Source organism: Ambystoma mexicanum, chromosome 4p (genome assembly GCF_040938575.1).
Source record: "Ambystoma mexicanum isolate Mex_15411 chromosome 4p, UKY_AmexF1_1, whole genome shotgun sequence".
In the NCBI taxonomy this organism is placed as follows: Eukaryota; Metazoa; Chordata; class Amphibia; order Caudata; family Ambystomatidae; genus Ambystoma; species Ambystoma mexicanum.
This window is the reverse complement of record NC_090927.1, coordinates 1,161,093,374-1,161,107,169: the sequence shown is the minus strand read 5'-3', so window position 1 is coordinate 1,161,107,169 and position 13,796 is coordinate 1,161,093,374. Positions and strand designations below refer to the sequence as shown.

The 13,796-nt window shown below is 49.1% G+C and overlaps 1 protein-coding gene across 2 annotated transcripts in view; it reads right to left on the bottom strand.

Annotated features, from left to right (window-relative positions):
- The window catches only part of ESR1 (estrogen receptor 1), a 2,052,928-nt gene extending 2,040,129 nt beyond the window's left edge, over nucleotides 1-12,799 (bottom strand). Inside the window, exon 1 of one of the 2 annotated variants that reach the window (XM_069606778.1) lies at nucleotides 12,182-12,799. In XM_069606778.1, the coding sequence (XP_069462879.1) occupies nucleotides 12,182-12,618 (437 nt within the window). In that variant the 5' untranslated portion in view covers nucleotides 12,619-12,799. The remainder of the gene's footprint in view (nucleotides 1-12,181) is intronic. The other variant, XM_069606777.1, reaches the window with a different exon arrangement.
- Nucleotides 12,800-13,796: the final 997 nt, after the last annotated feature.

The following is a 13,796-nucleotide window of genomic DNA, read 5'->3' as shown; positions in this document are numbered from 1 at the left end:
TCTGCCGTTGAAACATCTGTTGACCCAGAACTAACCCTGGTAGCCCTTGTGGTCTGCATGATTTGAGTACTGATTTGTACCTTCAGTTCAATCCAGACTCAACACCTGCTTGCTGCCTGAAACACTGCGACTGCCGCATTCGATCCTGGTTCGAACCACTCGCACAACGCAAAGAAGCCTGGTTTGACGGTGTCTAACTACCAAAAACAGCAAGAACGTATTACTAACTCCTAACGGATTCCACCCAGAATGCCCCCTCCCCACATTTTGGAACCTAGAGACTGGTTAGGTCACAGCTGATCCCTTTTCCTTGCAAAAGACACATCCTTTTACAACATTAATTGTCTTTCACCCCTGTTTCATTGCCCAAACCGCTGCATCTTTCTATCTTTGCATAATGTGTTCTTTCTACAGCGGTGGGTTTTTGTAGTGTTATTCCCTTTATCTGTTTCATATGGTGTGTTTAATTAAAGTGTATATACTGTTTAGAACCTTGATTGGACATTCCTTTATTTTGGACTGTTCTACTTTGCTGTTTGTATAGCCTTCCCTCGGTCCACATTACCACAAAGTCGAAAGAGGTATATCTCTTAACTGTGCCTGTTTCACCTTTATGACTGAGATCACTCTTGTTTTGTAGAAGTGTGAGGACTGAGTAGGCGGTTTAGCCACTGCCCAACCTTGTACTGCTGTGACGAAGAAGTCAGTTCATCCGAGGGTCTGATTAGCAGACTTTCCTTTCATAAACAGAATGAACCCAATAATTTTATATTAATAAAAATGAAAAAAAGCTAGGGCTACCACAACAGATCCAGATGGTATTCCGTCACAGCAGCAGCTCCAGATCAGGTTGGTGGTGTTTATTTATTGCCATGCCATATGATTAATTCAAAACCTTCCACCCATCACTCCTCAGTTTTCTAATGCCATGTGTAATTCAACCAGAGTAACATGGCTCCTGGGCAACCACAGGGTGGTCTCCACAGCATCAGCGTACTATGGCATTTGGGGTGGATGAACCCCAAATTATTATTCTCTCTCTCCTGGGACACAATCCACAATTCCACTCTGCTTCAACATCTGCCAAAGTGTAATACAATCCACTGTATCACCCACATCCAGGGCTTTCAGTGTGCCTGGACGAGCAGACCCCAGTTGTCTCCAAAAACTGCTTCGGAGCCGGGCGATGCTGGGGCTTCTGCTGTCCCCCACTAGTGAGCAATAGATAGATGAGTTTTCCTGTATGCAAGTCTGAACGGCCATTTCAGGTGGCTCAAGCTTGTGGTAGCTGACAATAGCAGGTGAGTGTGTGATATAAAAGGTGTGAATGGAATTCATTTAGGGAAAGTCAACATGGTCCTCCAATCAAGCAGAGAAGATGAAGCGTGTCCAAATGAGTGTAAATGGCTTGTGGTTTAAAGACATTTACTATTAGTATGAGTGTTATGAAAAATAAATTGAACACCAATCTCATTGAGCATTATGTGCTTGAATCATTATCACAGACATATACAAAATATACAAATATGTCATCTTCTGTTCATGAAATGCTGTTTGATTTTATGAAAAGCAGCCAAGAATCCACGTTGTGCTATTTGTCCACCCTCCCCTTTCTCGTAGGTGATTTATTTACAAAATGAGAGTGATTTACTCACTTATTTAACTGTTTATACATTTTGTGTGAGTGATATATTTAGACAGTGCTCTATTTACAAACTAAGCCAGAGAGATGCATTCACAATTTGCAGACTGAATGTAAAAAATAACGCCTGAGACCATGCTGAGTGACCCAAAATACGTGTTTGGTCTAATGCTTGGGTCAGGTGGCAGTTTTTTTAGGCCACACCCCCCCAGCACTCTTTGGGCCACACCTAGAAATTAAGCCACATCCGCTTGTAAGAGGCAACCTCAATATCACATACCACTTTAAGCACTGATCACGTCTCAAGAAAAAGATCAAAAGACACTTAAAGGCAATCACCCTATGGTTGTTTAGAGATTAATTACTCTAAATCCTCAAAACAGAGACTACAAATTTTAATTTTAAATTTCCAAACCTCTAAAAGAGAAACTGAAATGGCAGATTTAATAATACTCTTAATTTTCTAACATATAAGCCAATTTAACTGACATTCGCTTGCTCGATGTTCCTAGTTCCATTCTGGAAATGTGTTTCCAATAGAAGATCAATTTAAAACAATTAGTAAGTTGCACCCACTACATTTGCACTTACCTGCAAAAAGGTCCCCTTCTGTGAAATGTTGGTCCTTTGCACTATGCAGAAAAAAGGTGTCAAAACTGGCTAAACTGCCTTTACACATTCTTTTTGCATTTCGCATTGTAAAAACTGTAAATGCCACCTGCCATTTACCCATGGCACGCAGCCTTTACAATGCACTCCCTTGGAATCTGTGTGCTTTTAGCAGGTGTTTAAATCAGGCATATTCCATAGTAATCCAGTGCATTAACGTCAGAATGAAAATATCATGCTGACGCTAATCGAATCAGTGCTTTAACTCTGCAATGCAAAAGAACCAAACTGCAGCAGGTCATAAAAAATGTGCATGAAAATATGAAACTATTTGTTTAAGTCTGCACAATACACTGCAGGTCATTATAAACACAAGCGACACGCATGGAGACCAAGTCAACTACCTCAGCCAACCCCACTCAACATCTTCACCCGTCCCTTAGTTACCACCAGGTACCACAGTGTTGTGGAATTGTCGAGATATTGGCAATCACCACACTACCTGAGTTGTTGACATTGGCTTGTGCACTGGCCACAGGAGTATGAAGGGGGGACAGACAGGTGGGGCTATGAGAGAACCTGATAGAGGTGGGGGCCAGATGAGAAAGAGACCTTGAATGACAGACAGGCCCAGATCAGGACATCGGCACATCAAGGGAAACTACGCAAGCCAAGCGCCTCAATTCAGGATAGAGATGCCAACTAACCAACTCCACTAACAATTTCCCTTTCTGCATACACCTCTCAAACTCCAAACCAAACACAACCAAAACCCTACAGCACAACAAACCGCACAAACTTCACTACATTGCAACAACAAAACAAAAAACACACATAGACTAGCACAACAGTACACGATGACTAACGGCCGAAAACACCCCAGGCCCAGCCAACGGACCCACCGGGCTGAGGCCGCCAACAGCACATCACTGCTCTCTTGCACTTTTCCTGCTTCCTCCCACTAACTCAACCCCCCCTCCTCTTTCAGAGCTGCCAGAGCGCCAGAGGACCACTCCGGCGGTGATTGTGCGCAGTACAAATCTCCTTTAGCATTAACATAAAACAATGTGTACGTTGCATGGTGGGGACCCGTTACTTTTGTACTAACGTGCAAATTGCCCCCTCTGTGTAATTTTTACCATATATATTATGACGTGTAAAACAAAGGTGTAAAAGCAGGCAAAATAACCTTTATACCTTCTTTGCGCTTTGCAGTGCAAATAGTGTAGTTATGTATGGCATTTAAAATGGATTCCTATAGAATTGGCCTGTTTTTAACATATGTAAAAAGCAGGAGGATTCTATAGGAATCCAATGCTATTGCGCCATGCTAGTGTAAATGCATTCTATTTTTTCTGGTGGAGTGTGGGAGGCAGGCAAACATTTCAATTCTGCTCTGCGCCTCAGCGCCACCAGCATAAATGCCAGAAATGTCTGTGTGTGGTATTGGAGACGTTAAACAATGCGTATAAATTTTACTCCTCAGATTCCAATAGGGGACTTGGAAAATGAGGCCGCTTCAGATCACTGCGTCTACCTTTGCTAACACTATGGCCCTGATTACAGAGCGTTTTCCAAAGCGGTTTTGACATTACAAACGCTTCTGTGAATTAGGCCCTATATTTGAATAAAAAAGAAAATGATTTTAAAGCTTCTGAGAAAGGATCGTGAGGCGTTATCCGAAGAATGACACGGGCACTCTTGCTTACATAGTCTTCTAGTCAAAGATAAACCAAACAAATCAGGCTCCTATAGTACATGCAGAAAAAGTTCCCGTTTCCCTAAGCATCACAGCCACTCCGACTTGCCATCTACCAGCATTTCTTTCTTTTTTTTTTTTTACGTTAAGAGACGGGTGTCTGCATACCATGTAGTTGGAACTCACACATGCGCGGTGTTTGGCATGGCGGCCCCGTAATAAATTGATAATAAATTTCTCGCAATGGAGTTCTGCACTGTCATTCATAGGCAAATGCGTGTGTCTGAGTCCTTCTTGTTCTCACGTGTCTTTTCTCGTATAGATGATGCTACTACTGACGTTTTCGTAAGTTATTTAATGCACTCACATATCTATGAATACACAGCCAAAAATGAACTAAACGAATCCCTGTGAAATGACCAAAGGAAGGAGAAAGAGGACCAAGGCAAGAAAAGAAGGCGATTTGAAAGACAAAAAGGAGCACATTCAAGGCAGAGAGAAATAAAGGGAAGGGCTGAGCAGGGAAGGGTTAGCGAATGTAAAAGTTAGCAGGCATACCCACAAGGATGAGGAAAGGGAGAAAGGAAGTTAAAGCCATGGGCCTCCCGGGAATTTGCTCAATGAGAAATTGAAGACAAGATGATATAAGAAAAGGCTAAAAGAAAGAAGCGAAGAAAATGGGGAAACGAGAATTAGTGCATTGGACTTTGGGTGTCACTATAAGTATTGCGGTGGTCGAAAAACATACGGCCCACCCAGTCTTGGTTCAAAGATATCAATTCTGGGGCCTTCAGTTGTACTTTTCCCTGTCTAAGTGCAGGACTGCGGGTTTCAGTATGAATTAATGAATTAAAAAGCGTGTTGACAGGGTTAGCTTCGTCAATGAATGCTTTGGATTTCCGATGAGAGCACCCACTCAGCTTCAGCTCTAACGTGGGAATATGAGTGAAAAATGCAGGTCACACCCACCGCACGCTCGGTCTCACTCAGTCTTCCTAAACTCCTCACCTAACTAAGATACTGCCAATGGATGACAAGTGGGGTTGGAAAGCGGCTGAACCAAACCCCGCTAGGGGGCAATAGAGGGGCAGTGGGCATGGCGGGCTGCCCCCCTGACCCTGGTTCACTTTTAGCCTCCACTCCTCGATGTAGGGGAAGCCGGAAACGTAAGGGGCCGCACCCCTAGCCCCAGGCCGGTTGAAACCAGCTTCCGGCCCGGAGGGGGTTTAAATGACCCAGCCGTACCATCGAGGGTCTCTTCTTTGGCGGGCAGAAATGACAGGTTTGACCATGCTTAGTACCAGCAGTACGGAACAGGTACCCGCGGCAGAGGCAGACGTGGTTCAGCTGCAAGGATCCAATAACGGTGAAATGGGTAAACTCACGGCGGGAATGTTTCAGTGCTGAAAGTGTTACTTGTGACACTTCTGTTCTTATTTTTCTTTTAAGGGGCCTGAACAAGAAAGCCACATGGTGCTGGCCACAGCCCAGGAGTTTGCATTACAAAAACAAAAAAGTTTTTATTTTTTAGAGGTCGCAAGGGAGACCACAGAGGTCGCAAGGGAGATCCCAGAGGTCGCAGTTGCGACCTCTGGCGACCCCTAAATGACGTCCCTGGCGCATCATACTGGAGACCAGTTTCTAAACACTTGACAGGGATTCAAACCTGTGTGATTATGCGTTGTCTTGCTTCGAAGACAAACGCAGTGCCCCTAAGTTATCCTCCTGACCCGCTGGAGACATTGGGCCGAGAAATAAGTTGCTGGTTTGGATGGGAGTGCCTGGTATGAAGTGGGCCGCATTGCTACCCACACTGCAGAAGCAGTTGAGGAGGGTTGCAGCTCCTAAAGTTCTACTAATACAACTAGGTGGGAATTACATTACCGCCCTGGGTAGGGGGCGTCTGCTGCACCTAATGCAGGAGGGCTTAAAGACTCTGGCGCAGGTGCGGAAAGGTACTGAGATCCTAACGTCGGGGGTAATAGCCAGGCGGCAGTGGCGAGGAGCAGGGTCCATCTCTTGTTGTGAGCTCTAGGAGGAGGATCAATAAGGCAATGGAAAAGTTTATGCAAAGTGAGGGTCTTGACTTCATCAGGCATAGGATGCTGTGGGTGAGAGAGATTGTGCCAATTGTGTGCCTGGTGGGGTGTACCTATCTGACAGGGGACATGACGTGTTTTTACTGGATGTTTTTCTGAAGAGCAGGATGTGAGTAAAGCACAAAGTGAGTACAGAGCTAGGAGAGTGGTAGTATTGAGGATCGTGGGAGGGTCACCTTTGAAGCGTGGTAGAGTTACAAGGTGGTCTTAGCTGTGGAGTAAGCAGACTGCAGAGCCTAGCTGTGAGCATTACTTTCTGGCTACAGGTGCCTGGGAGGGTACGACAGGCACGTCACCCTTATCGACAGTTGGACTCCTCAACAACTGCAGCAGTGGCCCGAGGTGTTACTCCAATCAAGGGTGTGGGAGCCAAGAGCTTTTCCTGGTACAAGCCTACCAGAGGTGGGTTTGACCCTGAAGGACTTTAACCAGAGGTTTGGGGTCAACCGGATGTAATTGGTCACCGGTTTGGTGAAGCACAGGAATGGCACAAGGCCAACCGGAGTATGAATTTAGGACCAGGACCACTTGGGGCCTGGTCAATGCTAGGATCGCACATAAGCTGACGCTGAATAAAGTGATCGGTTTTCTTTCAAACAATCATACTGTCTTGAGTAAATTATTTGAGATCAGGGGAAATGCAAAGGCATAGGAGGGTGTGGATTTCAAAACAAAAACAAGGATTGATGAGGGAAGGGTAGGGGGCAAACAGAAAATAATGTGGGCTCAAATATGGTTTCCGCATATTGAGCTGCAACTATTGCAGATACCCTCTGCTATCCCCCGTGAAAATAGTTCCAAAACTTCCATCCTGTGAACTTGTTGTACTATGCTTAAGTTATTCATTTAGATTGGATTAGTTCTCATTCACTCGTAAACCTTCATTTGCACATATAGGATAAATGAACACTGCGACACTTAAATGTAATTTCCAGACAGGCCCTAGTGAACTGCCAGTGTGGCAGGCAGCGCAACTGTGCTGTGCTCAGATCAGCCTAGCCAGCTGCCACCCGGCACTCTCCCTGTACTGCTACACTATTTGTTATTTTATTATGTTATTAACATTTTTACAAGGTTCAAAGGTTAAAAAGGTGGGTGGTGAAATACAAGATACAAGGTGTCTGATTCACAGAAGCGTTTTATAATGGCGCAATCCCAAAGGAAAACGTTCTGAGAATCAGACCCAAAATGTTTTCAGGATAGAAAGATAAGGATAGGCAAGTGAAAGGGACAAAGACTTGGTAGAGTCTCTCCCAGGGGTTATTCACCCAAGAACAGGTCATTGGGCTGTGTTTGTGCTGGTAGAGAGATTTTCAGACCCCCCCCCCTTTGTTTTGCATAAATTAACTTTGGGTCTCACCCTAAGTTACCAGGGCGATCCAGACGTGGACCCCTTGCTATCTGTTCTTAGAGAGGCACAGTTTCACCTCACTGATGATGCCCAACAAGGCTGAAACATGTGCATGGGGTTACTGTTGGTACTCTTGTTCAGAGGAGAATTGCCTAGCATTTCGGTGCTGGACTGCCCCTGGGCAGGACAAAGGCTGATATGCCGGGAAATGTCTTCTCTGTGAAAGGGACAGTGAGCTAAAGACTTGGTAGAGTCTGTCCCAGGGGTTATTCTCCCAAGAACAGGTCATTGGGCTGTGTTTGTGCTGGTAGAGAGATTCCCAGACCCCCCTTTGTTAAGGATAGACAAGTGGTAGCAATGGAGTTAGAGGGGCAGGGTTATGTGTGGGGGGAAGGTATGTTTTGAGGCTTTCTCTCAAAGTGGTAATGGAGGGTGCAGTGCGCATGTGGGCAGTTCCAGGGGGGTGAACATGGTGGTACCGAAAGAAGTTGGTAGACTCCTGTCTAGAAAAAGGTTTCTGCAATCTCCTAGCTATGCATATGTCAACCCCCTTTCCGATGATTACCCTGTCCAATGCAAATGCCACAGCAGTGGGTGCACCCGGGAAGGGTCACCACTGTGTGTACATGTTACATGTGTTGGTACAAAGGGACCGGAGCTGTAAGCGGTTTCCACTGCCTCTATGCAGCCCTCTGGGTAAGCTAAATCCAGATGAACACTGCCAACAAACGTGGTGCCTCCCACTGCGCCAGAGGTGCGCAGGGCAGACTCCTGCCACAGAAAGTGTTGCAGCACGGCTTAGAGACTGAACCACCTATGTAGCACGTGGACACAAAAAGATGGCTGCCCCTTACAGACCAGGTCTAGCTTTGGGAGGGAGGGAGGGAGGGAAGGAAGGAAGGAAGGAAGGAAGGAAGGAAGGAAGGAAGGAAGGAAGGAAGGAAGGAAGGAAGGAAGGAAGGAAGGAAGGAAGGAAGGAAGGAAGGAAGGAAGGAAGGAAGGAAGGAAGGAAGGAAGGAAGGAAGGAAGGAAGGAAGGAAGGAAGGAAGGAAGGAAGGAAGGAAGGAAGGAAGGAAGGAAGGAAGGAAGGAAGGAAGGAAGGAAGGAAGGAAGGAAGGAAGGAAGGAAGGAAGGAAGGAAGGAAGGAAGGAAGGAAGGAAGGAAGGGAGGGAGGGAGGGAGGGAGGGAGGGAGGGAGGGAGGGAGGGAGGGAGGGAGGGAAGGGTTGGTTGCAACACATGTCTCGGTTTTAAAAACGACCTCTTGGGAAGCAACTTTTGTGAGACTAGTCGGAGAGACCGTCCTTTCTTGGCACGCTCTTGGTCCGGAGGTTCATTGTGATCCGTGCTTGTTGGTTTTGCAGTTACAGTTAGGCAAGTGCTGGGAGAGTGGCCCAGAGTGTTCTTTTCCAGCTCAATTCCTGCTTTCAACGTGCAGGCATTTTACTGGTTCACAACAAGATTTACAACAGCATTACTAAGCCCAGCAAGCACTCAGGCGGCCTCGCTAGTTGTGCTCGTGAAAAGAAAATAAAAGAGATAAAAATCCTGGGCGATTCTAGTGCGGGCCACGGCACTATATCATGCCGTTCGGCACCGGTTCCAGCTTTTTTTAAGCCGCTCCGGCTTGAAGGAGACGCGCTGTTGTGTCTCCCGTCCAGAAAGGGGGAAGCGTCTGCGGCGACGGTCATAACGTCAAGGCCGCCGAGGCTGCACTTCCGAGGGCTTGTGACAGACCCAGCCGGCATGTGCCTCGCTCTGATAATACGGACGTTTCTTCGGAACAGCAAGCAAAACATGTGCCCACACTCGTGCTGCCAGGGCCTGCCGGCCAGCTGGGGGTGTTGCCGAAGACACCTGCGCCACAGAAGCTGCGAAGCGCTGCAAAGGAGGCCTTTCCGCGCCTTGGTTTAATCTTAGGAATGCGCCGTCCGCCTCCCGTGCAGGAGGAGAGATGGAGGCGCATCACATAGCGGAAATACCACGCCAGACGGGGGCGCGTGCTCCCTTCCACGGGGCAGAGGTCTCGGCGGGGGTGTACGTTCCCTTCACGAGGGGACGTGGGTGGGGGAAGGCGCAGTGTCTACGTGACGCACAAGGCCCCCGAATGCCTCACCGCGCTTACACTGACTGAGGGGCCACTGCGATTATTTCAAAGTTCTAGTTTGGACACCATCTCTACTCATCCACGCGCCAGTAGACTGACTGCACATGATTTAAATCTCTCAGAAATAGCCAGCGAATTGGCCAAGCAGAAAGGCGTGTTCAACATGTCTCAAGCAGACACCAAGCAGTTGGGATGTTTCAGTAACAGTTCGCGAGCAGTGATAAGCTCGCATTAACCTTCTACGAGCAGTTCGTGTATTCTCGAAGCATTGGGTAAACCACTTTGAACATGTTTACTATTTGTTGAGCCAATGCACAGTTTTCCTGTACTATTGTACCTGCCTGGGAAAGGCTCAGTAATTCTTAAGTGAGGCATTTTTGGACCCAGTGTGCTGGTTTAGTCAATGCTTTTAGAAATGCCTATTGTTTTGGCTATGGGGTCTGTTAGGAGAAGATGAGGTCAAGGTGGTTAACTTGTGATATGGAGACACGGATGATGTGTGTTCTGCACTGGACCGTACCAACGCGCGTGTGATTTTGTTGCAATGCATATGAACCTGGAAACGTGGTGGCAACGGGACCTCGCGAGCAATTTCAAGAAAACACTGCGGTGCAGACCTCGTGTTTCAGTCTCCTGGTATAATGTAGCTTCTATGTAATGTCCTCCCCCTGTTCCACGAAGGTAGTTTTGCGCCATAACAAATAACTCCAAAGTAGGCTGTTTTAGCTATCACACGCTATGTTTTTTAAAGTAGAAGTGGTGCCCAACCCCTTGGTTAACAAAAAGTTATTTAATAACTGACTTCACGTTTTTGTATACCTCTTGCCGGTGGATTCCCCTCTCTTCTAAGTGTTGCTATAGTAGCTCTTACTATTACGCCCCCCCCCCCCCCCCCAGAGATGGGAGTGACAACCTATCAGTTCGGGGCCATCTGCGGTCAGTAATATCCAGGTATGTGCTGTTACAGCTGCAATTTCTGGAACTTCGGTGGCCTCGTGTTAGTGAATGGCCGCTAAACTCGAGTTCATCTTCAGCGGTTCTGAGTTTCTATCGAACCAGTAGGGTTGGGTCTTGCCACCGGCCTTCTATATCCGACCCCCCCCCCCTCCGCACCCCCACCACCAACCCTCAGGTGTGCAGGTAAATAATAGGCTTAGTGTGACTTGTTATGTGGTCAGAAGTGGCAGACACGCGACACTCCATACCCAGGCTGGCGGGGATCCGCTTTCCGCACACAGGTCCTGATAATGCAATAGCTGACTCAGCCTTTTATATCCCACGGCAGATAAAAGAAAGGGACAGCTGAAATTGGGTAATATACCAACATCGGCGTCATCATTTGGCTAATGTTTCACGGACAGTCCAGAACATGTTTGCGTTTCGGGGACAACGGCGCGCAACCAGGTTATACACTAATTTGCCAACATGGGGGGGTCACTTTTAAAAGTGCGAGTTCTGGTAAAAATAGATGACGGTGAGGGGAGGGGGGGTGGACACAGGGAGTCTGATATGTTTGCGCCTTGGTAAGCGATGTCACTCAAAATAAGCCCTCGTCGTTCCCCACCGACTCTACACAGCAGCACGCACGGGGCCACTGGCTCCCCAAACACGTATGGCCCCCGTGCCGCGAATAAGGACTTAAAGAATAGGACCAGCCCTATCTGGGCAGGTGGCATCCCTTGAGCCCACAGCTTAGAGGAGAGCCATGTTCCTGGATAGCCGAGGGCGCTGGGTGAGTGGAGGCGCAAGGGGGGCACAGCACCCACGCGCGCCCAGGGGTACTGCCCTCGCATTCATTATATCCGCTGCCCCACTCACTTCATTTTCTGCTCACTGGCAAATCTCCTGCACCTGTCTGCCAGTGGCTGTCTGAAATACGTGCACGTTATCTTAAATCTCTGCATGGCACAGCACCAGCAATGCCCTTCCCCGCAGCGCCCCTCTCTATCCCCGCCACCTGTTGCACCGGGGCAGCGGCGCGCGCGCGCGGCCGCAACGCAGCTGGCCCCATTAACGCTGCTGAGCCGGGCTCGCGGCGGCGCAGTCTGCAGCCCAGGCGCCGTTTCAGTGTTCAAGGATGTTTGATTAGGAGGAACACGCCGTGCCTGAACTGTTCCTGACACGAGGGTCCCGCGCGGCGGCACCGAGCCCTGCGCCTCGCGCCCTGCCAGGGAAGTTACCCGACCTTTCCAATTCCGAGCCTGATTTACGGCGTCTGGCGCATCTCGGCCAACTCTTTCCCATCGCACGGATTATTCAAAACCTCGGTTTGTTCTCGAGGAATCCAGCGATAATCTTCTAAAACCTAGATGGGATATATCGGGTGCGGAAGTAGATGTGTTTATGGGAATCTCATGTACCTGTGACTCTTAAATTACACTATATATGGCAATATATTACAGACAGCTTCATCCAGGCCGAGGCTAATTTAACCCCCCCCCCACTCACACACACACACACAGGTTATATACACTGAGTAGCGTTACATTACATTTGACAATTGTAAAGCGCTTAGAAGCCAGCGGAATCAGTCATGAAGTGTGGTATAAGAACAACAATTGATATAGTTACTTATCAGAACTTCTGAAGCATTTTGAAAGCAGCCCACATGTGGCACATCCCCCTTAAAACATGCCCTGCCTTGGGGCGCAGGTGAACCCGCGAGCAGGTCCTTACCTGTAGAAGGCAGGGGGGGCGGCTTCCCTGGCCCCGAAGCCCCCCTGCTCGCTGTCCAGGTAGTAGGGCACCTGCTGCCCGTGGTGGTGGATGAAAGGGGAGAGCTGGGGCGCCGTCTGCAGGAACACCACCGGGCTGGGGGGCACGCTGTTGAGCGAGTGCAGCCCCCCCAGGCCGCCCGAGCCGTAGGACTCGGAGCCGGCGGCGGCGTAGCCCAGGCTGGCCGAGCTGTAGATGGGGGCGGCGGCGGCGGCGAAGTCGTAGCTGCTGCACTCGGGGTAGTTGAAGAGGCCCGTGCGGCTGTTCTCCACGTACATGTCCCCGCCGCGGGGCCGCTCGAGCGGGATCTTGAGGGGCGCCCTGCCCAGGCTCTCCAGCTCGGTGGCCTGGATCTGGTGCAGCAGGGCGACTCCGGGCGCCTTGCTGTGCAGGGGCATGGCGGCTGGCGGCGGCTGGACTAGCGGCGGAGGCGGCGGCAGGCGAGCGGCATGGCCGCGGAGCGGGGCTCAGCGCTGGCGGGACCACCTGAGGAGGAGAGAGCAGAGGCTGGCATTAGGCTGCTGCTGCCGGGCGCGCACGCTTCCCGCCGCGCGCTGCACAGGTATTCGCTGGGTCCCAGGCGAGGGCAAGGGTGGGGGTGGGTGGGGGAGAGGAGGAATTGGAGGAGGACAGCAGCAGCAGCGCACGCCACAGCTCCCTCCCTCTCCAACTTTAGGCACTTTGCATCTGAGTTAATAAGCGTGACTGAGGTGCTGGCGCCGCACCCGGCTCCCCTGCGCTGCGCGGACAACGCTCTCCACCCACAAGTGGTTGCATTGGGCCAGAGCCGGGCCATTGTTACTGGCATCGTTTTGTTTTTGTTTTTCTTCCTTTACTGTACCCTTTACGAGTCGCTTTCCTGAACTTTTCGCCCCGGAGCCCAGAGGTGGCCCAGAGGGGCGTGTGGAGGGCTGTGAGCGTGAAAGGAAGTGGAGCCCTAGGGCCGGACTATTCGCTGGATGCACGCTGCCCTTTTTTATTGAATCACTTCTTATCTCTCTTTCCTTGTTGCCACATATTCATATTTCCCCTGACAGTGTGCTCCTGATGCAATACACCGCGAGGCTAGCTGTGCCGCAAGCGAGAGAGGTGTCTCAGTTTGGGGGACGTGTGCGAGCGACCGTCCTGTTGGCACCAAACCCACAGTGCAGCCACGAAACATCAGTTTAGGTGCACGCTTTCCTGAGCCCAGCTCTGAACATGGTGCCCACTTGGCAAGCACGCCTCAAACACTACATTTCACACTTCGACCCGCAATGGGTGCATGCCATCTAACAGAGCGGTTATCGTGCAGAGAAGTTTGCAACATAAGCATACTTTCGAATAGGGCTGTGCCGAACAGCATATTTAGGAATCCCAAACAGTCTGGCATGTTTTCAGCCGAAGGAGTATTTAATCAACCAAATTTCATACTTGAAAAACACATATTTAAAAAAGAATAAAGCAATATTCTAAACATGCTGCCATATGTAATGTATTTCTCTACATTTTAAACAAAATATCATCTTTAATGTCTACAAGTCAGAAAACAACACGCTAACCAAAAAGCAGGCTCCGAATATAGAGAAACATGCGC